A 24,996-nucleotide genomic window follows, 5' to 3' on the forward strand; every position below is an offset into this window, starting at 1 on the left:
AAAAGAAAAAAAAATAGGATTTGGGGAAGAGAAAGATAAGATATTTTGGCAGATTAGGTTAAGCTATGCGGCGCAAGCGACGCAGACGCGTGGGGTACGCGTTCGCGCGGATGGCGCTTAGATGGGTCGACGCGGTCGCGTCGGTCACGCGGACGCGTGACTCGTTTTGTGCTACTGGCGCGAGGGCAGCCTCGCGCTCGCACAACTTTCTGTTCAAAACTCATTATTGCCAAATTCCAGGGTGACGCGGTCGCGTGGTTAACGCGATCGCGTGGGTGGCCAATATTGGGAGATGACTGATGAGCGGATAATTTATACGCTTTTTGGCATTGTTTTTAGTATGTTTTTAGTAGAATCTAGTTACTTTTAGGGATGTTTTCACTAGTTTTTATATTAAATTTATATTTCTGGACTTTACTATGAGTTTGTGTATTTTTCTGTGATTTCAGGTATTTTCTGGCGAAAATTGAGGGACTTGAGCAAAAATCAGATTCAGAGGTTGAAGAAGGACTGCTGATGCTGTTGAATTCTGACCTCCCTGCACTCAAAGTGGATTTTCTGGAGCTACAGAACTCAAAATGGCGCGCTTCCAATTGCGTTGAAAAGTAGACATTTAGGGCTTTCCGGCAATGTATAATAGTCCATATTTTGGCCGAGTTTAGACGATGTAAAAGGGTGTTGAACGCCAGTTCTATGTTGCTGTTTGGAGTTAAACGCCAGAAACAAGTCACAAACCAGAGTTGAACGCCAGAAATACGTTACAACCTGGCGTTCAACTCCAGAAAGAGCCTCTACACGTGTAACATTCAAGCTCAGCCCAAGCACACACCAAGTGGGCCCCGGAAGTGGATTTATGCATCAATTACTTACTTCTGTAAAGCCTAGTAACTAGTTTAGTATAAATAGGACTGTTTACTATTGTATTAGACATCCGGGATTGTATCTTTTGATCATTTTTAGATCTCTAGACCTCCATGGGAGGCTGGCCACTCGGCCATGCCTACCCTCTATTCACTTATGTATTTTCATACGGTAGAGTTTCTGCACTCCATAGATTAAGGTGTGGAGCTCTGCTGTTCCTCAAAAATTAATGCAAAGTACTACTGTTTTTCTATTCAATTCAACTTATTCCGCTTCTAAGATATTCATTCGCACTTCAACCTAAATGTGATGAACGTGACAATCATCATCATTCCCTCACGAACGAGTGCTTGACAACCACTTCCGTTCCACCTTAGATTGAATGAGTATCTCTTGGATCTCTTAATCAGAATCTTCGTGGTATAAGCTAGATTGATGGCGGCATTCATGAGAGTCCGGAAAGTCTAAACCTTGTCTGTGGTATTCCGAGTAGGACTCTGGGATTGAATGACTGTGACGAACTTCAAACTCGCGAGTGCTGGGCGTAGTGACAGACGCAAAAGGAGGGTGAATCCTATTCCATTATGATCGAGAACCTCAGATGATTAGCCGTGCAGTGACAGCGCATCGGACCATTTTCCAGAGAGGATAAAAAGTAGCCATTGACAACGGTGATGTCCTTACATAAAGCCAGCCATGGAAAGGAGTAAGATTGATTGGATGAAGACAGCAAGAAAGCAGAGGTTCAGAGGAACGAAAGCATCTCTATACACTTATCTGAAATTCTCACCAATGATATACATAAGTGTTTCTATCCTTATTTTTTATCTATTTATTATTTATGTTCGAAAACTCCATAACTATTTTATATCCTCCTGACTGAGATTTACAAGGTGACCATAGCTTGCTTCATACCAACAATCTCCATGGGATCGACCCTTACTCACGTAAGGTTTATTACTTGGACGACCCAGTGCACTTGCTGGTTAGTTGTATCGAAGTTGTGAATGAAAAACGATTTATCAAGACGTGCGTACAAAGTTTCTGGCGCCGTTGCCTGATATCACAATTTCGTGCACCAAGTTTTTGGCGCCGTTGCCGGGGATTGTTCGAGTTTGGACAACTGACGGTTCATCTTGTTGCTCAGATTAGGTAATTTTCTTTTTGTTTTATCTTCAAAAATTTTTTAAAAATCTTTCAAAAATATATTTTTCTTCAGAATTTTTAAGAATGAATTCTAGTGTTTCATGAAGCATGTTGAAGCCTGGCTGGCTGTAAAGCCATGTCTAATTCTTCTGGGTAGAGAATGTCAGGCATGTCATGTCTGAGTTACATACTAAAGCTTGTTGGCTATTAAGCCATGCCTGGCCCTTTGATTGGAGCTTTAGACTAATGAGCATAAGATTCCTGGAATTCATATTAAAAATTTTGGAATCCTTATTTTTCTTTTTCAAAATGATTTTCGAAAAAATTAAAAGAAAATACAAAAAAATCATAAAATCATAAAAATAAAAAAAATATATTTTGTATTTCTTGTTTGAGTCTTGAGTCAGATTTAAAGTTTGGTGTCAATTGCATGTTCATCTTGCATTTTTCGAAAAATTCATGCATTCATGGTATTCTTCATGATCTTCAAGTTGTTCTTGGTAAGTCTTCTTGTTTGATCTTGATGTTTTCTTATTTTGCATCTTTTCTTGTTTTTCATGTGCATTTTTGCATTCATAGTGTCTAAACATGAAAGATTTCTAAGTTTGGTGTCTTGCATGTTTTCTTTGCATACAAAAATTTTCAAAAATAAGTCTTGATGTTCATCATGACATTCAAAGTGTTCTTGGTGTTCATCTTGACATTCATAGTGTTCTTGCATTCATCACATACTTTGATCCATAACTTTCATGCATTGCATCATTTTTCATGTTTTTCTCTCTCATCATAAAAATTCAAAAATAAAAAAAAATATCTTCTCCTTTTTCTTCTCTTAAAATTTCAAAAATTAGATTTGGCTTTTTCAAAAATTTTAAAAATCTAGTTGTTTTCATGATTCAAATCAAATTTTCAATTTGAAAATCTTATCTTTTTCAAAATCTTTTTCAAAAATCAAATCTTTTTCATTTTTCTTAGTTATTTTCGAAAATAAAAAAAATATTTTTCAAAAATCTTTTTCTTATCTTTACCTCCTAATTTTCGAAAATAACATCATCAATTAATGTTTTGATTCAAAAAATTTCAAGTTTGTTACTTACTTGTTAAGAAAGATTCAAACTTTAAGTTCTAGAATCATATCTTGTGATTTCTTGTGAATCAAGTCATTAATTGTGATTTTAAAAAAATCAAATCATTTTCAAAAATTTGGTTTTTAAAATATCTTATCTAACTTTTTATCTTCTTATCTTTTTAAAAAAAAATTGATTTTCAAATTTGTTTCAACTAACTAACTAACTTTTTGTTTGTTTCTTATCTTTTTCAAAACTACCTAACTAACTCTCTCTCTCTCTCTAATTTTCGAAAATATCTTCCCTCTTTTTCAAAATTTCTTTTTAATTAACTAATTATTTTAATTTTTTGATTTTAAAATTTCAAAAATTACTAACTTTTTTCAAAAAACTATTTTCGAAAACCACTAACTCTTTTTCAAAAATTATTTTCGAAAATTCACTTCCCCCTCTCATCTTCTTCTATTTGTTTATTTATTTACTAACATCTCTTCCTCATTCACCAAAAATCCGAACCCCCTCTCTCTCTGAGTTCAGATTTTCTCTTCTTCTTTTCTTCTATTCACACAGGGACCTCTATACTGTGGTAAAAAGGATCCCTATTATTATTATTATTTTTCTGTCCCTCTTTTTCATATGAGAAGGAGTAAAGACAAGAATATTCTTGTTGAAGTAGATCCAGAACCTGAAAGGACTCTGAAAAGGAAACTAAGAGAAGCTAAAATACAACAGTCCAGAGACAACCTTTCAGAAATTTTCGAATAAGAAGAGGAGATGGCAGCTGGTGCACGAAATTGTGATCTCCAGGCTCCAAAGCTTGGTGCTCTGATCTTAATTCATAATTGTCACAACTTCGATACAACTAACCAGCAAGTGCACTGGGTCGTCCAAGTAATACCTTACGTGAGTAAGGGTCGAATCCCACGGAGATTGTTGGTATGAAGCAAGCTATGGTCACCTTGTAAATCTCAGTCAGGCAGATATAAAGTGATAATGGTGTTTTCGAATATTATATAATAAAATAGGGATAGAGATACTTATGTAAATCATTGGTAGGAATTTCAGATAAGCGAATAGAGATGCTTTTCGTTCCTCTGAACCTCTGCTTTCCTGCTATCTTCATCCAATCATTCTCACTCCTTTCCATGGCTGGCTTTATGTGATACATCACCACTGTCAATGGCTACTTTCGGTCATCTCACGGGAAAATGATCCAATGCCCTGTCACGGCACGGCTAATCGTCTGGAGGCATCACCCTTGTCAATGGCTTCATCTTATCCTCTCAGTGAATAATATGCTCACGCACCCTGTCACGGCACGGCTATTCATCTGTCGGTTCTCGATCATGCCGGAATAGGATTTACTATCCTTTTGCGTCTGTCACTAACGCCCTGCAATCGCGAGTTAGGAGCTCGTCACAGTCATTCAATCATAGAATCCTACTCGGAATACCACAGACAAGGTTTAGACCTTCCGGATTCTCTTGAATGCCGCCATCATTCTAGCTTACGCCACGAAGATTCTGGTTAGGAGATCTAAGAGATACTCATTCTAGCTTATTTCATGTAGAACAGAAGTGTTTGTCAGGCACGCGTTCATAAAGGAGAAGGATGATGAGCGTCACACATAATCATCACCTTCATCACGTTCTTGGGTGCGAATGGATATCTTAGAAGAGAAATAAGAAGAATTGAATAGAAAACAGTAGTACTTGCATTAATCTTTGAGGAACAGCAGAGCTCCACACCTTAATCTATGGAGTGTAGAAACTCTACCGTATGAAAATACATAAGTGAAGGTCCAGGCATGGCCGAGATGGCCAGCCCCCTAAACGAGATCATAGGATCAAAATACAATCCAGGATGCCTAATACAATAGTAAGAGGTCCTATTTATAATAAACTAGTCACTAGGGTTTACATGAGTAAGTAATTGATGCATAAATCCACTTCCGGGGCCCACTTGGTGTGTGCTTGGGCTTGGGCTTGAGTGTTACACGTGCAGAGGCCATTTGTGGAGTTGAACGCCAGTTTCTGTGCCAGTTTGGGCGTTCAACTCTGGTTCTGGATCCTTTTCTGGCGCTGGACGCCAGATTTGGGCAGAAGGCTGGCGTTGAACGCCAGTTTACGTCGTCAATTCTTGGCCAAAGTATGGACTATTATATATTTCTGGAAAGCCCTGGATGTCTACTTTCCAACGCAATTGGAAGCGCGCCATTTCGAGTTCTGTAGCTCCAGAAAATCCACTTTGAGTGCAGGGAGGTCAGAATCCAACAGCATCAGCAGTCCTTTTTCAACCTCTGAATCTGATTTTTGCTCAAGTCCCTCAATTTCAGCCAGAAAATACCTGAAATCACAGAAAAACACACAAACTCATAGTAAAGTCCAGAAATGTGAATTTAACATAAAAACTAAGGAAAACATCCCTAAAAGTAACTAGATCCTACTAAAAACATACTAAAAACAATGCCAAAAAGCGTATAAATTATCCGCTCATCAGCAGCCGAAAATAATAACAATGCAAGGAGAATGCTTGGTGACTTTACTGCACCTAATTCCAATTTATATGGAAGAAGCATCTCCATTCCTGCCATTGGAGCAAACAATTTTGAGCTGAAACCTCAACTAGTTTCTCTGATGCAGCAGAACTGCAAGTTTTATGGACTTCCATCTGAAGATCCTTTTCAGTTCTTAACTGAATTCTTGCAGATATGTGATACTGTTAAGACTAATGGAGTAGATCCTGAAGTCTACAGGCTCATCCGTTTTCCTTTTGCTGTAAGAGACAGAGCTAGAGTATGGTTGGACTCTCAACCTAAGGATAGCCTGAACTCTTGGGATAAGCTGGTCAAGGCTTTCTTAGCCAAGTTCTTTCCTCCTCAAAAGCTGAGTAAGCTTAGAGTGGATGTTCAGACCTTCAGACAAAAAGAAGGTGAATCCCTCTATGAAGCTTGGGAGAGATACAAAGGATTGACCAAAAAGTGTCCTTCTGACATGCTTTCAGAATGGACCATCCTGGATATATTCTATGATGGTCTGTCTGAATTAGCTAAGATGTCATTGGATACCTCTGCAGGTGGATCCATTCACCTAAAGAAAATGCCTGCAGAAGCTCAAGAATTCATTGACATGGTTGCTAATAACCAGTTCATGTACACTTCTGAGAGGAACCCTGTGAGTAATGGGACGCCTCAGAAGAAGGGAGTTCTTGAAATTGATACTCTGAATGCCATATTGGCTCAGAACAAAATATTGACTCAGCAAGTCAATATGATTTCTCAGAGTCTGAATGGAATGCAAGCTGCATCCAACAGTACTCAAGAGGCATCTTCTGAAGAAGAAGCTTATGATCCTGAGAACCCTGCAATAGCAGAGGTAAATTATATGGGTGAACCATATGGAAACACCTATAATCCCTCATGGAGAAATCACCCAAATCTCTCATGGAAGGATCAAAAGCCTCAACAAGGCTTTAATAATGGTGGAAGAAACAGGTTTAGCAATAGCAAGCCTTTTCCATCATCCACTCAGCAACAGACAGAGAACTCTGAACAAAATACTTCTAATTTAGCAAACTTAGTCTCTGATCTATCAAAAGCCACTGTGAGTTTCATGAATAAAACAAGGTCCTCCATTAGAAATTTGGAAGCACAAGTGGGCCAGCTGAGTAAAAGGATCACTGAAATCCCTCCTAGCACTCTCCCAAGCAATACAGAAGAAAATCCAAAAGGAGAGTGCAAGGCCATTGAATTAATTACCATGGCCGAACCTGTAAGGGAGGGAGAGGACGTGAATCCCAAGGAGGAAGACCTCCTGGGACGTCCAGTGATCAATAAGGAGTTTCCCTCTGAGGAACCAAAGGAATCTGAGACTCATCTAGAGACCATAGAGATTCCATTGAACCTCCTTATGCCATTCATGAGCTCTGATGAGTATTCCTCTTCTGAAGAAAATGAGGATGTTACTGAAGAGCAAGCTGCCAAGTTTCTTGGTGCAATCATGAAGCTGAATGCCAAATTATTTGGTATTGAGACTTGGGAAGATGAACCTCCCTTGTTCACCAATGAACTAAGTGATCTGGATCAACTGACATTGTCTCAGAAGAAACAGGATCCTGGAAAGTTCGTAATACCTTGTACCATAGGCAACATGATCTTTGAAAAGGCTCTGTGTGACCTTGGTTCAGGGATAAACCTCATGCCTCTCTCCGTAATAGAGAAACTGGGAATCTTTGGGGTGCAAACTACTAAAATCTCATTAGAGATGGCAGACAATTCAAGAAAACAGGCTTATGGACAAGTAGAGGACGTGTTAGTAAAGGTTGAAGGCCTTTACATCCCTGCTGATTTCATAGTCCTGGATATTGGGAAGAATGATGATGAATCCATCATCCTTGGAAGACCCTTCCTAGCCACAACAAGAGCTGTGATTGATGTTAACAGAGGTGAACTAGTCCTTCAATTGAATGAGGACTCCCTTGAGTTTAAAACTCAAGGACATCCTTCTGTAAACATGGAGAGGAAGCATAAAAAGCTTCTCTCAAAACAGAGTCAACCAGAGCCCCCACAGTCAAACTCTAAGTTTGGTGTTAGGAGGCCACAACCAAACTCTAAGTTTGGTGTTGAACTCCCATATCCAAACTCTAAGTTTGGTGTTGGGGAGTCTCAACAATGCTCTGAACATTTGTGAGGCTCCATGAGAGCCCACTGTCAAGCTATTGACATTAAAGAAGCGCTTGTTGGGAGGCAACCCAATTTTTATTTATCTAATTTTTATTTTCATGGTTTTTCATATTTTATTAGGTTCATGATCATGTGGAGTCACAAAATAAATATACAAATTGAAAATGGAATCAAAAATAGCAGAAGAAAAATCACACCCTGGAGGAAGACCTTACTGGCGTTTAAAAGCCAGTAAGAAGCATCTGGCTGGCGTTCAACGCCAGAACAGAGCATGGTTCTGGCGCTGAACGCCCAAAATGGGCAGCATCTGGGCGTTTGAATGCCAGAATTGCACCCTGGAGAAGAGCTGGCGCTGAACGCCCAGAACAAGCATGGTTCTGGCGTTCAACGCCAGAAATGGGCAACAAATGGGCGTTCAACGCCCAGAATAAGCACCAATCTGGCGCTGAACGCCCAGAGTTGTGTGCAAGGGCATTTTGCATGCCTAATTTGGTGCAAGGTTGTAAATCCTTGAACACCTCAGGATCTGTGGATCCCACAGGATCACCTCAGGATCTGTGGACCCCACAGGATCCCCACCTACCTCCACTCATTTCTTCTCACCCCTCTTTCACACAATCCCACAAATACTCTTCCCCAAAACTCTTCACCAATCACCTCAATCTCTCTTCCCTATCACCACTTCACCACTCACATCCATCCACTCTTCCCCATAAACCTACCTCATAAACACCACCTACCTTCAAAATTCAAAATCAATTTCCCACCCAAACCCACCCTATATGGCCGAAACCTTACCCACCTCCCTTCCCTATATATAGCCCTCCATTCCTCCTCATTTTCACACAACACCACCCTCATTCCCCTTCTTGGCCGAAACATATCTCTCTCTCCCTCTCCTCCATTTCTTCTTCTTCTTCTTCATCTCTTCTTTCTTCTCTTACTCGAGGGCGAGCAATATTCTAAGTTTGGTGTGGTAAAAGCATAAGCTTTTTTGTTTTTCCATTACCATTGATGGCACCCAAGACCGGAGAATCCTCTAGAAAAGGGAAAGGAAAGACAAAAGCTTCCACCTCCGAGTCATGGGAGATGAAAAGATTCATCTCCAAAGCTCATCAAGACCACTTCTATGATGTTGTGGCCAAGAAGAAGGTGATCCCCGAGGTCCCTTTCAAGCTCAAGAGAAATGAGTATCCGGAGATCCGACATGAAATACAAAGAAGAGGTTGGGAAGTTCTAACAAACCCCATCCAACAAGTCGGCATCCTAATGGTTCAAGAGTTCTATGCCAATGCATGGATCACTAGGAACCATGATCAAAGTAAGAACCCAAACCCAAAGAATTATATTACAATGGTTCGGGGGAAATACTTAGATTTTAGTCCGGAAAATGTGAGGTTGGCGTTTAACTTGCCTATGATGCAAGGAGATGCACGCCCCTACACTAGAAGGGTCAACTTTAATCAAAGGTTGGACCAAGTCCTCATGGACATATGTGTGGAAGGAGCTCAATAGAAAATTGACTCCAAAGGCAAGCCGGTTCAACTAAGAAGACTGGACCTCAAGCCTGTAGCTAGAGGATGGTTGGAGTTCATCCAACGCTCCATCATCCCCACTAGCAACCGATCAGAAGTTACTGTGGATCGGGCCATCATGATTCATAGCATCATGATTGGAGAGGAAGTAAAAGTTCATGAAGTTATCTCCCTTGAACTCTACAAAATAGCCGAAAAGCCCTCCCCTGGGGCAAGGCTAGCTTTTCCTCATCTTATTTGCCATCTATGTTACTCAGCTGGAGCTTTCATAGAAGGAGACATTCCCATTGAGGAAGAGAAGCCCATCACTAAGAAAAGGATGGAGCAAGCAAGAGAGCCCATTCATGGATCTCAAGAGACGCATGAAGCTCATCACCATGAGATCCCGGAGATGCCTCAAATGCATTTTCCTCCACAAAACTATTGGGAGCAAATCAACACCTCCCTAGGAGAATTAAGTTCCAACATGGGACAATTAAGGGTTGAACATCAAGAGCACTCCATCATCCTTCATGAAATAAGAGAAGATCAAAAAGCAATGAGGGAGGAGCAACAAAGACAAGGAAGAGACATAGAAGAGCTCAAGGACATCATTGGTTCCTCAAGAAGGAAACGCCACCATCACTAAGGTGGACTCATTCCTTGTTCTTACATTTTCTGTTTTTCGTTTTCTATGTTAAGTGCTTATCCATGTTTGTGTCTTATTACATGATCATTAGTATTTAGTAACTTTGTCTTAAAGTTATGAATGTCCTATGAATCCATCACCTCTCTTAAATGAAAAATGTTTTAATTCAAAAGAACAAGAAGTACATGAGTTTCGAATTTATCCTTGAACTTAGTTTAATTATATTGATGTGGTGACAATACTTTTTATTTTCTGAATGAATGCTTGAACAGTGCATATGTCTTTTGAAGTTGTTGTTTAAGAATGTTAAATATGTTGGCTCTTGAAAGAATGATGATAAGGAGACATATTATTTGATAATCTGAAAAATCATAAAAATGATTCTTGAAGCAAGAAAAAGCAGCAAAGAACAAAGCTTGCAGAAAAAAAAGAAAAAAAATATAGGCGAAAAAAATAAAAATAAAAAGCAAGCAGAAAAAGCCAAAAGCTCTTAAAACCAAGAGGCAAGAGCAAAAAGCCAATAACCCTTAAAACCAAAAGGCAAGGGTAAATAAAAAGGATCCTAAGGCTTTGAGCATCAGTGGATAGGAGGGCCTAAAGGAATAAAATCCTGGCCTAAGCGGCTAAACCAAGCTGTCCCTAACCATGTGCTTGTGGCGTGAAGGTGTCAAGTGAAAACTTGAGACTGAGCGGTTAAAGTCAAGGTCCAAAGCAAAAGAAGAGTGTGCTTAAGAACCCTGGACACCTCTAATTGGGGACTCTAGCAAAGATGAGTCACAATCTGAAAAGGTTCACCCAGTTATGTGTCTGTGGCATTCATGTATCCGGTGGTAATACTGGAAAACAAAGTGCTTAGGGCCACGGCCAAGACTAATAAAGTAGCTGTGTTCAAGAATCAACATACCGAACTAGGAGAATCAATAACACTATCTGAACTCTGAAGTTCCTATAGATGCCAATCATTCTGAACCTCAATGGATAAAGTGAGATGCCAAAACTATTCAAGAGGCAAAAAGCTACAAGTCCCGCTCATCTGATTGGAGCTATGTTTCATTGATAGTTTGAAATTTATAGTATATTCTCTTCTTTTTATCCTATTTGATTTTCAGTTACTTGGGGACAAGCAACAATTTAAGTTTGGTGTTGTGATGAGCGGATAATTTATACGCTTTTTGGCATTGTTTTTAGTATGTTTTTAGTAGAATCTAGTTACTTTTAGGGATGTTTTCACTAGTTTTTATGTTAAATTCACATTTCTGGACTTTACTATGAGTTTGTGTGTTTTTCTGTGATTTCAGGTATTTTCTGGCTGAAATTGAGGGACTTGAGCAAAAATCAGATTCAGAGGTTGAAGAAGGACTGCTGATGCTGTTGGATTCTGACCTCCCTGCACTCAAAGTGGATTTTCTGGAACTACAGAACTCAAAATGACGCGCTTTCAATTGCGTTGGAAAGTAGACATTCAGGGATTTTCAGCAATATATAATAGTCCATACTTTGACTGAGTTTAGACGACGTAAAAGGGCATTGAACGCCAGTTCTACGCTGCTGTCTGGAGTTAAACGCCAGAAACAAGTCACAAACTAGAGTTGAACGCCAGAAATACGTTACAACCTAGCGTTCAACTCCAGAAAGAGCCTCTGCACGTGTAACATTCAAGCTCAGTCCAAGCACACACCAAGTGGGCCCCGGAAGTGGACTTATGCATCAATTACTTACTTCTGTAAACCCTAGTAACTAGTTTAGTATAAATAGGACTGTTTACTATTGTATTAGACATCCGGGATTGTATCTTTTGATCATTTTTAGATCTCTAGACCTCCATGGGAGGCTGGCCACTCGGCCATGCCTACCCTCTATTCACTTATGTATTTTCATACGGTAGAGTTTCTGCACTCCATAGATTAAGGTGTGGAGCTCTGCTGTTCCTCAAAGATTAATGCAAAATACTACTGTTTTTCTATTCAATTCAACTTATTCCGCTTCTAAGATATTCATTCGCACTTCAACCTGAATGTGATGAACGTGACAATCATCATCATTCCCCCACGAACGAGTGCCTGACAACCACTTCCGTTCCACCTTAGATTGAATGAGTATCTCTTGGATCTCTTAATCAGAATCTTGGTGGTATAAGCTAGATTGATGGCGGCATTCATGAGAGTCCGAAAAGTCTAAACCTTGTCTATGGTATTCTGAGTAGGACTCTGGGATTGAATGACTGTGATGAACTTCAAACTCGCGAGTGCTGGGCATAGTGACAGATGCAAAAGGAGGGTGAATCCTATTCCAGTATGATCGAGAACCTCAGATGATTAGCCGTGCTGTGACAGAGCATTTGGACCATTTTCACAAGAGGATAGGACGCAGCCATTGGCAAGGGTGATGCCTTCATACGATTAGCCATGCAGTGACAGCGCATCGGACCATTTTCCAGAGAGGATAAAAAGTAGCCATTGACAACGGTGATGTCTTTACATAAAGCCAGCCATGGAAAGGAGTAAGATTGATTGGATGAAGACAGCAGGAAAGCAGAGGTTCAGAGAAACGAAAGCATCTCTATACACTTATCTAAAATTCTCACCAATGATATACATAAGTGTTTCTATCCTTATTTTCTATCTATTTATTATTTATGTTCGAAAACTCCATAACTATTTTATATCCGCCTGACTGAGATTTACAAGGTGACCATAGCTTGCTTCATACCAACAATCTCCGTGGGATCGACCCTTACTCACGTAAGGTTTATTACTTGGACGACCCAGTGCACTTGCTGGTTAGTTGTATCGAAGTTGTGAATGAAAAACGATTTATCAAGACGTGCGTACAGAGTTTCTAGCGCCGTTGCCTGAGATCACAATTTCGTGCACCAATGACGCAGACGTGTGGGGCACGCATTCGCGTGGTAGGAACTGTGCGTCCAACGCCAGTCCAGCACCACTCTAGCACAACTTTCTGCCATGCACCCTCTTTTACGTCGATTTTCAGGTCACGCGTCCGTGTGGGTGATGCGGACGCGTGGAAGGCAATTCTCCCACATGACGTAGACGCGTCAGCGACGCGGTCACGTGGGGTGATTTGTGCCATAGGCACACCTCCAGCCACACTCTCGCGTGACTTTCTGTTTGATTTCTTATTCTTTCTGAGCCACCTGCAACGCAGACGCGTCGCGTGATCTCCCTCTCTTTTTTTTAAATAAAAATATGCAAATGCATATGCAAGCTAAATGTGCTAATAAAGATAAGAGTTATTGAAAAAGAAAACTAAGAATAAAGAAAGGAACGATCATACTATGGTGGGTTGTCTCCCACCCAGCACTTTGCTTTAACGTCCTTAAGTTGGACGCTCTACTAGCTCAGTGTTCTGCTGTGGGTGGATCCTCCAAGAGGAAGATCTCTAGCTCCCTGGGTTTCACCTTCGCCCCATGATATAGCTTCAGGCGATGTCCATTAACTTTGATGAATTCAGAGCTTGAAGGATGGCTCAGGTGGAAAATTTCGTATGGATCAACCTTCTCCACTCTATATGGACCTTCCCATCTTGATCTTAACTTGCCTGGCATGAGTCTCAGTCTAGAGTTGTAAAGGAGGACAAAGTCCCCAGGTTGGAACTCTCTCCTCTTGATGTGCTTATCATGCACAGCCTTCATCTTTTCCTTGTACAGTCTTGAGTTCTCATAAGCTTCTAGGCGTAGGCTTTCTAATTCCTGCAGTTGCAACTTTCTCTTAGTTCCGGCCTTCTCAAATTCCATATTACACTCATTCACTGCCCAAAAGGCTTTGTGCTCTACCTCTACTGGGAGGTGACAGGCCTTCCCATAAACTAAGCGGAAGGGACTCATCCCAATGGGTGTCTTGTATGCAGTTATGTATGCCCATAGTGCATCTTGTAGCCTGATGCTCCAGTCTCTTCTATTAGGTATGAATATCTTCTGCAATATACTCTTTATCTCTCTGTTAGACACCTCAGCTTGCCCATTAGTCTGGGGATGGTAGGCTGTTGCCACTTTATGAACTATCCCATGCTTCTTTAGTAATCCTATTAGTCTCCTGTTACAGAAATGGTGCCTTGATCGCTCACGATTGCTCGTGGTGATCCAAAGCAACAAATAATGTGGTTTCTCACAAAGGAAACAATAGTGTTAGCATCATCAGTGCGGGTAGGAATTGCTTCCACCCATTTAGAAACGTAATCTACAGCTAACAATATATAAAAATAACCATTAGAATTTAGAAATGGACCTATGAAGTCAATGCCCCAAACATAAAAAATTTCACAGAAAAGCATAGTCTGTTGAGGCATCTCATCCCTCTTGTATATATTACCAAACCTTTGGCATGGGGAACAAGATTTACAAAATTCAGCAGCATCTTTAAAAAGGGTAGGCCACCAGAATCCACAGTCTAAAATTTTTCTAGCTGGTCTTTGAGGGCCAAAATGTCCTCCACTCTCAGATGAGTGACAGGCCACTAAAATGGACTGGAATTCTGATTGAGGCACACACCGTCTAATTACCTAGTCAGCGCCACATCTCCATAAATATGGGTCATCCCATATATAATATTTGGACTCGCTTTTCAGCTTGTCTCTTTGATGCTTAGTAAAGTTTGGAGGAAAGGTGCGGCTAACTAGATAATTAGCTACAGGTGCATACCAAGGGATTACTTCAGATACTGCTTGTAAGTCATCAAATGGGAAATTATCATTTATAGGAGTGGCGGTATCCTTAATGTGCTCAAGGCGACTCAAGTGGTCTGCCACTAGATTCTGGTTACCACTCCTATCCTTAATTTCTAAATAAAATTCTTGTAGTAGCAGTATCCAACGTATAAGCCTTGGTTTGGACTCCTTTTTAGCTAATAAATACTTTAGAGCTGCATGGTCTGAGTACACTACTACTTTAGTACCAAGTAAATAGGCTCAGAATTTATCCATAGCAAAAACAATAGCAAGAAGCTCTTTCTCAGTAGTAGTGTAGTTAGACTGAGCAGTGTCTAAAGTCTTAGACGCATAAGCAATTACAAAAGGATCCTTACCTTCACGCTGAGCCAGCGCTGCTCCTACTGCATGGTTGGAAGCATCGCACATGATTTCAAGTGGCTGGCTCTAGTCAGGTCTTCTCACAATTGGAGCTTGAGTCAGGGCAGTCTTCAACTTATCAAACGCTTGTTTGCAATCCTCACTGAACTCGAACTCAATATCTTTCTGCAGTAGTCTGGATAAAGGTAGTGCTACCTTACTGAAGTCCTTAATGAATCTCCGGTAAAAACCTGCATGGCCAAGGAACGAACGGACTTCCCTCACAGAGGAGGGGTAAGGTAAACTAGAAATAACATTCACCTTTGTTGGATCTACAGAAATGCCAGTATTAGACACAACATGTCCTAGTACAATCCATTGTTTAACCATAAAGTGACATTTTTCAAAATTCAATACAAGGTTTGTACGGGCACATCTATCTAATACTCTAGATAAACTATCCAAGCAAAGGCTAAATGAATCACCATAAATGCTAAAATCATCCATAAAAACCTCCATACAGTCCTCAATAAGGTCATAGAAAAGACTTATCATACACCTTTGGAAGGTAGCTGGTGCATTGCACAAGCCAAAGGGCATTCTCTTATAAGCATAAGTGCCAAAAGGACAGGTGAAAGTAGTCTTTTCCTGATCTTCAGGAGCTATATGGATTTGAAAATAACCTGTATAACCATCTAAAAAGCAATAATGGGATTTACCTAACAGGCGATCAAGCATCTGATCAATGAATGGCAAGGGGTAATGATCCTTGTGAGTGGCTTAGTTAAGACGCCTATAGTCAATGCAAACTCTCCATGAATTCTGCACTCTAGTTGTCAGAAGCTCTCCATGCTCATTTCTTACTGTTGTGATTCCAGACATCTTGGGCACCACTTGTACTGGACTGACCCATTCGCTATCTGAGATGGGGTAAATAATATCTGCTTCAAGTAGCCTGGTCACTTCTTTCTTGATAACTTCTAAGATGGTGGGATTCAGTCTTCTCTGAGGTTGACGGACAGGCTTTTCTCCCTCTTCTAAGAATATTCTGTGCTCACAAACTTGAGGGCTGATGCCTACTATATCCGCTAGGCTCCATCCAATTACTTTCTTGTGTTTCCTCAGCACATTGAGTAGCTGTTCTTCTTGTTGGGAAGTGAGTTCCCTTGCAATGATAACTGGAAATCTCTGCTTGTCCTCAAGGTAAGTATACTTGAGGTGTGGAAGGAGGGGCTTTAATTCCAATTTCTGCTCATGGTCAGGCTCTGGATTATCTGGGGCTGGTGATAATGGCAAAGTGCCCTCAGTGTCCTCCAAGAGTGTCCCCACACTTGGACCTTGTCCTGTGTACTTCTCTTCGAACTCCTCCTGGTGAACTTCAGCCACGGTTTCATCTATGATGTCACAATGGGAGATAGAAAGGTCATCCGGAGGGTGCTTCATAGCTCCATTTAAACTGAATTTCCTATTCTGCCATCTATTTCAAAAGAATAAGTTCCAGAAAATACGTCCAGCTTGAATTTTGAAGTCTTCAGGAATGGTCTTCCAAGCAAGATTGATGATGGCCTTCCTGAGTCATTAGGGGGCATTTCCAGAATATAGAAGTCAATGGAAAATGTGAGTCCCTTAATGCTCATTAATACATCTTCAGCAACTCCAACCACTGTAATAATGTTTTTATCTGCTAACACGAAACGAGCTACCGACCTTTTTAAGGGAGGGAGCCTCAAAGTATCATATATAGATAAAGGCATTATACTAACGCATGCTCCTAAATCACACATGCAGTCAGAAAATATCACGCCACCAATAGTACAATTAACCATACATAGATCTGGATCACTACACTTTTCAGGTATACCTCCCATTAAAGCAGATATAGAACTACCTAAAGGAATAGTTTCTAATTTATTAATTTTGGGACTGCCTCAGGTGAGGTGCTCTGTAAGGCTGGTTCTGGTTCTGCTGCCTGTTGTTATTATTATTCCACTTCTGATATCCTTGATTGTCTCTGCCTCCTTTGTTATTGTTGTCCCTCCAATTCTGGTTAGAATTATCTCTCCAACCTTGGTTAGAACTGTCCTGCCATCCATGGTTGTAACTGCCACCTTGATTGTACCCTTGGTCGGGGCAGTCATAGAAGTTATGAGTGGCTGCCACAGTGTTGTCTTCCTGCTGGAGTTGCGGACATTCATCAATATAATGGATGTAATCAGCACAGATCCCACACACTCTCTGTGGGACTAACTGTTGGCTTTGCTGTGCTTGTTGTTGACTCAACTGCATCTGCTTTAGTAAGTTGGTCATTTCACATATACTCTGAGTCAGAGCAGTAGTTTCTTTTCTAGAAGATACCTCTGTAACAGCCTTTGACCGGCCTTGTTTCTGCCTGTGATTCCTTGTAGACTCAGCCAAGTCACTGGTCAATTGCCATGCCTCATCAGTAGTCTTGTACTTTTTCATAGACCTATTGCTAGCACTTTCCAATGTGGTCTTATCTTGGGGCCTCATGCCCTGTGTGACGTAGCCGAGCAATACTATCTTGTCAATCATATGGTGGGGACATGCTTCCAGAAGGTTGTTGAAGCGCTCCCAGTATTCATAGAGAGTCTCGAATTCGTCCTGAACAATCATGGAAATGTCCTTCCTCAGTTTATCAGTAACTTCAGATGGGAAGAATTTTTCCAAAAATTCTCTTCTAAGCGTATCCCAGTCAGAAACAGTTGCTGCGGGTTGAGTGTAGTACCACTCTCTCGCCTTTCCCTCAAGAGAGAATGGGAAAGCTTTTAACAAAATAGAAGTTTCATCTACACCGTCACGCCTGACAGTAGAACAGGCTGTTTGAAAATCCCTCAGGTGCTTGATAGGCTCTTGAGCAGGTAAGCCATGAAACTTAGGCATCAAGTTGAGTAGTGTAGGCCACTGCTGGGTGATGCACTTGAAACGGTTGCATTGTGAAATCAAGGGCTCCAGCCTCCTGGATAGTAATTCTTCTAGGTGCTGCCATGTCACCTGCACGTAAATCAACCAAATCAGTAGAACGGGAGCTTGTTTCTTCCTCAAGTGACATTTCAGATTCGCCCTCGGAGAGGACTAACCGATGCCGAGCTTGCCTTATACGTGAAATAATTCTTTCAATCTCAGGATCAAATACTGGCAAGCTTGGATCAGGAAGTGAACGCGTTATTTAATGAAAGAAACATGCAGCTCATAGTAACAAAAAATAAAATAAAATGCAAATAAATAAATTCCAATCAATAACTTAGCACTCTATTGTAACTCCCCAGTAACGGCGCCAAAAATTGACGTGGCGGAAATTGGCGAGTTAAGAAATTGTTATAAGTGATACGTTGCAAGTACAGTTCTTAACCAACTGAAAATCTGCTTATCAATTTAGAAGTGTTTGTCACAAAATTAAAATTAAAATACTGGGAGTATGAATCCCAGGTCGTCTCCCAACGAGTTGCAGGAAGATGTGCTATTTTATTAATCAGATGTTTTCTAAAAATGGTTTGAGTTGATAAACAGGAAATTAAATTAGAGAATTTATGTAATTTAAATAAAGACCTTGACTGGGAGTAGATTAGTTGGAACCCTTATCCTTGATGGAGTTTTCTCAAGATAAAAGTGATAATTAAAGGTTGCCTGCTCAGTTATCCTTTACCAGGTAAAGGAAAGTTAAGCAAGTTGGAAATCAATTTCTATTCACAAGTTGTAATCCTCTCCCTTGGGAAGGACTAGTGTCAGTGATTAGAGGGTGACCCAACGCGAAACCCAACTATAATTTTACTCTTGAGCATCCAACTCAAGATCCTCTTGTCAATTAACTCCCAATCAAGTTGTAGAACTACTCGCTCATTATGATTGTAAAATCCACGAAATAAGAAAGGGAAATATTGAAAGACATGATAAATAATAATCAAAAGGATCAATTAAAAATAAAAATAGTTCTTGTATTAATAAATTCTAAAAATAATCCAATAATAATTTTGACGAAGTCTTGACGGAAGTAATAACTCTTCTCAATATCCCAGTCTAAAAAGCAATAAAATCAACATCCTAAAAACTATGAATGTGTAGAGAAAAAACCTAGAGGAGGAGTAAAATCAGATCTAAAACTAAAATTATGCGGAATGAATGTTGTCTCTGGTCTCTGCATGTTCCCTGGCTCTAATCTGCTTTTTTGGACCGAAAACTGGGTCAAAACAGGGCCCAAAATCGCCCCCAGTGAATTCTGCAGATTCTGCAGATCGCGCATGTCACGCGATCGCGTCATTCACGCGTTCGCGTCATCTGGTGTTTTTCCTTGCCACGCGTGCGCGTCGTCCACGCCTTCGCGTCACTTGTGCAGTTTCCAATCCGCGTGGTCGCGTAGGCCATGCGTCCGCGTCACTGCAACTTCCTCTATGTCGCGCGGTCGCGTGAGCCATGCGTCTGTGTCACTTCTCGCTGGTCATCTCCTCAATTTCTTGTGTTCCTTCCATTTTTGCAAGCTTCCTTTCCAATCTCCAAGTCATTCATGCCCTATAAAGCCTGAAACACTTAACACACAGATCACGGCATCGAATGGAATAAAGGAGTATTAAAATACATAATTAAAAGTCTCTAGGAAGTAAGTTTTCAACCATGAAGTATTTTTAGGAAGGAATTATAAATGCATGCTAATCATATGAATAAGTGGGTAAAGATTTGATAAAACTGCACAATTAAACACAATATAAACCTTAAAATAGTGGTTTATCAAGCCTCGATGCAGAGTTTGGAGGGTCACATTTTCTTGATGAGATCAGCATGATCATGCAGGAGGATGAGCTGGCCAGGCGCAGGTCTCCGCTTGCTGGACCCCAAGCATGGGTAGATGTCAACCTGAATGAGCCTCCCTCTGGACCGATGGACGACACGTTCACACTTGGTGGGACACCCGCGTCTTCTTTCGTGGGGCGCACTTCATCACAGGCCGCTCCGTCTACATCGCATGCTGTCATGCCAGATGCAGCTCCGCAGGGAGGGGACGATGACTCAGACGGTGACGATGACGGGGGTGGTGATGAGGTCCCCTTTTCACATAGAGACCGGCGGGTCAGACGATCTCGGCGCTGCTTCACCGATTCGCATCTCATATGACGAGTTCTAGTGTCCGTGACAGGTTTTATGTGTCTCTGTATTAGTTATGTCTCTCCACTTATTTATGTATTTCTGTATTAGTTATGTATTCCCACTTATTTATGTATTTCCGTATTAGTTATGTACGACCACTTATTTATGGAAAGTTATGGAAACTTACATGTATTTCTATATTTCTATTTTAGTTATGTATCTCCGTTCTATTGTATTACGAAAAAGAAATCGCTGATAACCTTTATTCAAATAAGGAATCACTAGAAAGCACGCATAAACTCCGTAATAAAAGCATAATGCATGATAAATTTAAGTTAACATGAATAGTAGGTAGCTACTGCTTACAATAAACCATACAACGGAAATAAAATGCCTAACTGAAATATAACATGACATTACAATAATGAAAGACATCACACGTCACTGGCAGTTGCAGATCCAACTGTCACTCCTCTTTGGGGACAACTCCTACGTGTGTGACCAGGTTGATGGCATAGTCCACACCTCTTGAGCCGGTTCGGGTCTGCCTTGTCCATCGAAGTCTGAATCCTAGTAGTCCTGGGGCGTCCCTCCGTCGCCCGTCTCTTGGCGAGGTCAGGAATGACGGTCGGACCATCGTATGGCGGCCAGAATCCCTCCGGAATAGGAGGAGTGAATCCCATTCAATAAACATCGAGCACGGATCTAAGTCGATACACCTCGTGGACATAGGTGGACCAAGTTAGGCGTGCATATCCACAGCATGACAACGCATGTCGACATGGATAATGTAGTTCCTGGAAATAGCCACAATCACATGTCTGATCCTTGTGGGATACTCTGTATGACCAAAGTGAAAAACCCCCTGTCGGAGTGGTCTTAGCCACCGTAAACTCTGAGTTGTCCCTGTCGTACTGCATCACGGTGAAACACCTTGAGGCCTTCAGGTTGGCCTCGATCGCCCTAAGCAGATGCTGACTAAACTGCTGCCCAGTGCCTAACTGTGCCTCGGCCTCTTATCCTTTGCGAACGAATAACTCGGCCAACCGGATTTCACTAATGCACACTGGGAGGTTCCTAACACTCTTTAGGATCGATTTCATACACTCAGATATGTTCGTAGTCATGTGCCCAAATCTGCGGCCTTCATCCTGATGCTGAGTCCAAAGTGCATACTCAATTCGATTAGCCCAATCGCACATTGCTGGATCGAACATTCTCAGGATGTCAAACCAGTATTGAAACTCGACCTCCGTCTTTGCATATGCAGCATTCACTAACAGCCTCCTTGCATCCTTCCCTTTGAAAGTCAGGGCAAAATTAGCCGTCACGTGACGGATGCAGAACGCCCTATATGCAGTAGGGGGAAGCCATCCCCCATCAGGAGCCTCCAACGCAGCCTTTATCCCATTGTACCTATCTGATATGACAAGTATACCCAGTTGAGGCGTCACATGAGCCCGAAGGTGGGATAGAAAGAATGACCATGACTCCGCATTCTCACCTTCTATAAGTGCAAAGACAATAGGGATGATGTTAGAGTTGCCGTCCTGTGCAATTGCAATAAGCAGTGTACCACCGTATTTGCCGTAGTGATGGGTCCCATCCACACTAACCAATGGATTGCAATGTCGAAATGCCTCAACACATGGTGGGAATGTCCAAAACAAGCGATGGAAAATAGTTGTAGAATCATCTAACTGCCCACCCACTCGAACAGGACTCGTCCTCAGCACAGCTACACTGCCCGGCAAAGTGATCTGCAAGCCCAAACCCATCGTGGCAACTCATTATACGAATCATCCCAGTCTCTGTAAATTTGTTCCACAGCCTTCTGTGTGGCCATCCAAACCCTCCTATACGTCGGTCTGAACCCGAAGTGTGCCTCTGTGGCATTCTGCAGTACCTTAATCGATGTTGCAGCATCAGCTCTAATCAGGGGCATAAAGAAAGCCGACATGACATGATAATAGGGATTTCTGTGGTCACTAGAGATCGATGTGGCTAGACAAGTATGAGGACCATTGTACCGTTTTACCTCCCAAATTTCCTTGCGCTGCCGGAGGCTGACCCGGATTAGCCATACACACCCGCTCCCGAACTCCTTGCACTTGCCATAGTACTTGCGGTGATCCGACTCCAAGACCTTGAATTCAACCCCGCGGCAAATGCTATAGGTCTTCACGCTAAGCACAACTTCCTCCTTATCCTGAAACTGCTGGCCGACCTGAAACTCAGACATGCCTCTTGCATTTTGCGAGTCTCTCGCCCCGAAGCCAACAGGTACAGAAGGATCTTCCTGAGGCGCCATGGCATCCAAGTCCAGAGCAGAGAAGTGGTGGGGGGTACTGATTAGTACCTGAACTAGATACTCCCCCGCCGACAGGTGGAGTCGTCCGTGGAGTCTCCTCATTGCTATCATCCACAGCAATCGTTGCGGACTCCACATCATCATCATCATCATCATCCTGCAATGCATCCTCAACCCTTTCGGGTGCTGCAACCTCTCCGATTACCGGAACACACGGAGGAGAGCTACGCGCCGTGAAATCACCATCTTCCAACGGTCTAGCCTCACCAACTAATGCATCACAACTTTGATTCAGATTGACGGCAAACGATGGTGAAGCCACTAAGTCTAACTCGGGTGCAAGCACCGGCACTGCTGACGATGATCTAACAGGCAATGCACTAGAGCTGGCTACATGTCCTGTGGAGTGCATATTCCTGTTCGAGCTTCCAGAACTAGATGCCACATCCACAAGTTTCGCCAACAACTCCGGAGTCCTCACCTCAGGAAACTGACGGTGACAATGAAACAGCACCTGCATATCTTCGTCACTGCTAATAATGAATGAATCATACTTCACATAATTGCGTAACACGGAGATCGGAATACGATAGAACAACTTCTCCACCCGTTTCACGCCAAGCAGTCCTAGTCTCTGGAGTATAGTACTCTTAAACTCCGCGAAACTTGTCGAAGGTTTGAGAAAAACACTCAGCGGATCCTTGTCAGTGAACTTAATCCCTGATTGTGTTTTCTTCTTAATGGAACCTCTATAATGCACAAGAGCTACAAAATTCTCATCACTAGCCATTCTGAATCTCACTCTTCTACAAAATTTCGTATGGTATCTAGTTTTTATTTACCTCCCTCCGTTGTAAATCGAAACAATTACATTCGATTTACACCCACGCTAGTTGCATGTATAAATCGAATTTACTTGATTCGATTTTCATTGAATTTCGTTAATTGGCTAATTCGAATCAATTAGATTCGATTTACTACCTGTTTTAATAAATCGAATTTATTCGATTCGATTTATATAAAAATGTGGTTTAGGCCTTTGACGTTGCAAATTTCTATTTAGGACATTCAGGACATTTTCAAATGAACTTGGTTTAACCAAGTCATTTGCCCTAAAAATAAATATATAAATATTCACAATACTTAGTGTTTAATTTTTCTTTTTTCATAAAAGATATTTGTAAAACAAAATAGTGTATCACCATATGAAAAGAAGTTGTACTTGTCTCAAAGATTATATACCAAGATGAAGTCAAAATGATAGCTAATGTTGTAATACGGTGATAACTAGAATAATTAAAAAAATTCATATAAAATAATTTATGATGGATATTATCCATCAAAATTTATAAGGTGAGAGATTGATTTATAAAAAATTCTACCTATACTTTTCCTATCAATATATATTTGAGAGATTGATTTTGGCAAACAAAAATACACTCTCAATTTTATAAGGTGATGTTTGTGGTGACCTTAATGAAGGTGGTCACATATGAATATCTAATTGGATGGTCACACGTGGCAGGTTTGGAAAGAAAACAGAGAGTAGTTGAGAAGGTCAATCATAGTGAAATTCTTAATGAAGGTGCGATAAATACTTTGGATCTCTAAACAAATATAACTAAGAACTTGATTACTTGAGAATGTTGATAATTGATATTAGAAAAAGTAGAGAAAGTGGTGAGACAGAATTATTGAGTGTCGTTTTGGAGTTCATTGTCTAGGAACCAGGGTTCCGACAGAGATGGTGCGGGGAGCATCAGAAACCAAGTTTGTGTAGCAGCAAGCGGGCACGTGGTGACAAAAAACGTCCGGCAGAGGAGCAGAGGATGTGGTTGGCAGCATTGAGAGTAGAGGCAGCTGAGCCGCCCATCCTAAGCGTGGCGACAACTTTTCGAATAGTGGATAAGAGTTGTCATGATAGGTTGAATTTTTTTTTTCAATTTCCTATGTTAATCGTCCCGTAGATGAGTGCAATCGAACTGAAAACTAATTGTTGCAAAAGACTGATATGTATGGAACAAGAGTGTCTCGAGTTTTCGAAAGTGGTATATGCTTTGATTAAAAATGGATAGGATAAATGTAGATGGGTGGTCTATAACTTTGGTTTAAATTTTTAAATTTTTTTCTCTGTGATTAATTCATGAGGGGGAAAGGAATTTCATTAGGGACATTTTCTGCAGTAATTTTTTGGAGCATTTTGTCTGCAGTAGTTATTGGGTCAAAGGAAAAGAGTTGCCAATTACATGCTTGAAGAATTTGAATTCAATGCTACCAGCATTCCAACAATGCCACAGCTCCAACAAATACTTACCGTCTATGGTCCTACTGTTTTCTTTCATCCCGAGGAAGTTTACTTACCGTCTACAAAGCTTGGAATTGGGATTCTGAATGATGCTACTAGTCTACTAGAAGCAATTTGTATGTAGATTTTAGTACTCCGTACGAAGTTGTTGCAGCTAAATGTAATGAATTATATATTTTATTTATAAAAAATCAATCAATATAATCTAAATATAGTGGAAATTAATTGATTATGGATATAGAAATTTGAATATATAAAATATTTAATTATATATTCTGTTGATTTTTTAGTTTTATTAAATTTGTAATTAGATTTTTATATTATTTTTTTAATTAATTTTTTA

At 40.9% G+C, this 24,996-nt stretch overlaps 1 protein-coding gene, 1 long non-coding RNA gene and 1 other non-coding gene across 3 annotated transcripts; 1 reads left to right on the forward strand and 2 right to left on the reverse strand.

Moving 5' to 3' along the window:
* Window positions 1-5,965: 5,965 nt before the first annotated feature.
* Window positions 5,966-6,073, reverse strand: LOC148544350 (small nucleolar RNA R71). The gene has a single exon (XR_015901873.1). It is a non-coding gene; the product is annotated as a small nucleolar RNA R71 (small nucleolar RNA).
* A 14,980-nt stretch (window positions 6,074-21,053) lies between these two features.
* On the reverse strand, window positions 21,054-23,138 carry LOC107615389 (uncharacterized). Its single transcript, XM_021111849.2, has 3 exons — window positions 22,410-23,138; window positions 21,944-22,336; window positions 21,054-21,797 (listed from the first exon to the last, which is right to left on the reverse strand). Exons 1-3 carry the CDS (start codon window positions 23,136-23,138, stop codon window positions 21,054-21,056), a joined length of 1,866 nt encoding a protein of 621 aa, XP_020967508.2.
* Window positions 23,139-23,809: 671 nt separating this feature from the next.
* LOC148544351 (uncharacterized) lies at window positions 23,810-24,922 on the forward strand. The gene is made up of 2 exons (XR_015900081.1): window positions 23,810-24,272; window positions 24,559-24,922. It is a non-coding gene; the product is annotated as an uncharacterized LOC148544351 (long non-coding RNA).
* Window positions 24,923-24,996: the final 74 nt, after the last annotated feature.

This window comes from Arachis ipaensis, chromosome B9, assembly GCF_059453495.1.
Source record: "Arachis ipaensis isolate K30076 ecotype BB chromosome B9, ASM5945349v1, whole genome shotgun sequence".
Classification (NCBI taxonomy): Eukaryota; Viridiplantae; Streptophyta; class Magnoliopsida; order Fabales; family Fabaceae; genus Arachis; species Arachis ipaensis.

Bases quoted from the DNA above. Each gene is read 5' to 3' on its own strand.
- LOC107615389 (XM_021111849.2), bottom strand. From the start codon at position 23,138: ATGGCTAGTGATGAGAATTTTGTAGCTCTTGTGCATTATAGAGGTTCC. The intron at 22,337-22,409 runs GTATCTAGTTCA...ATGGCGCCTCAG, and splicing joins CTCCACCTGTCGGCGGGGGA to GAAGATCCTTCTGTACCTGT. The intron at 21,798-21,943 runs GTACTGCAGAAT...TTGGGCTTGCAG, and splicing joins ATGCTGCAACATCGATTAAG to ATCACTTTGCCGGGCAGTGT.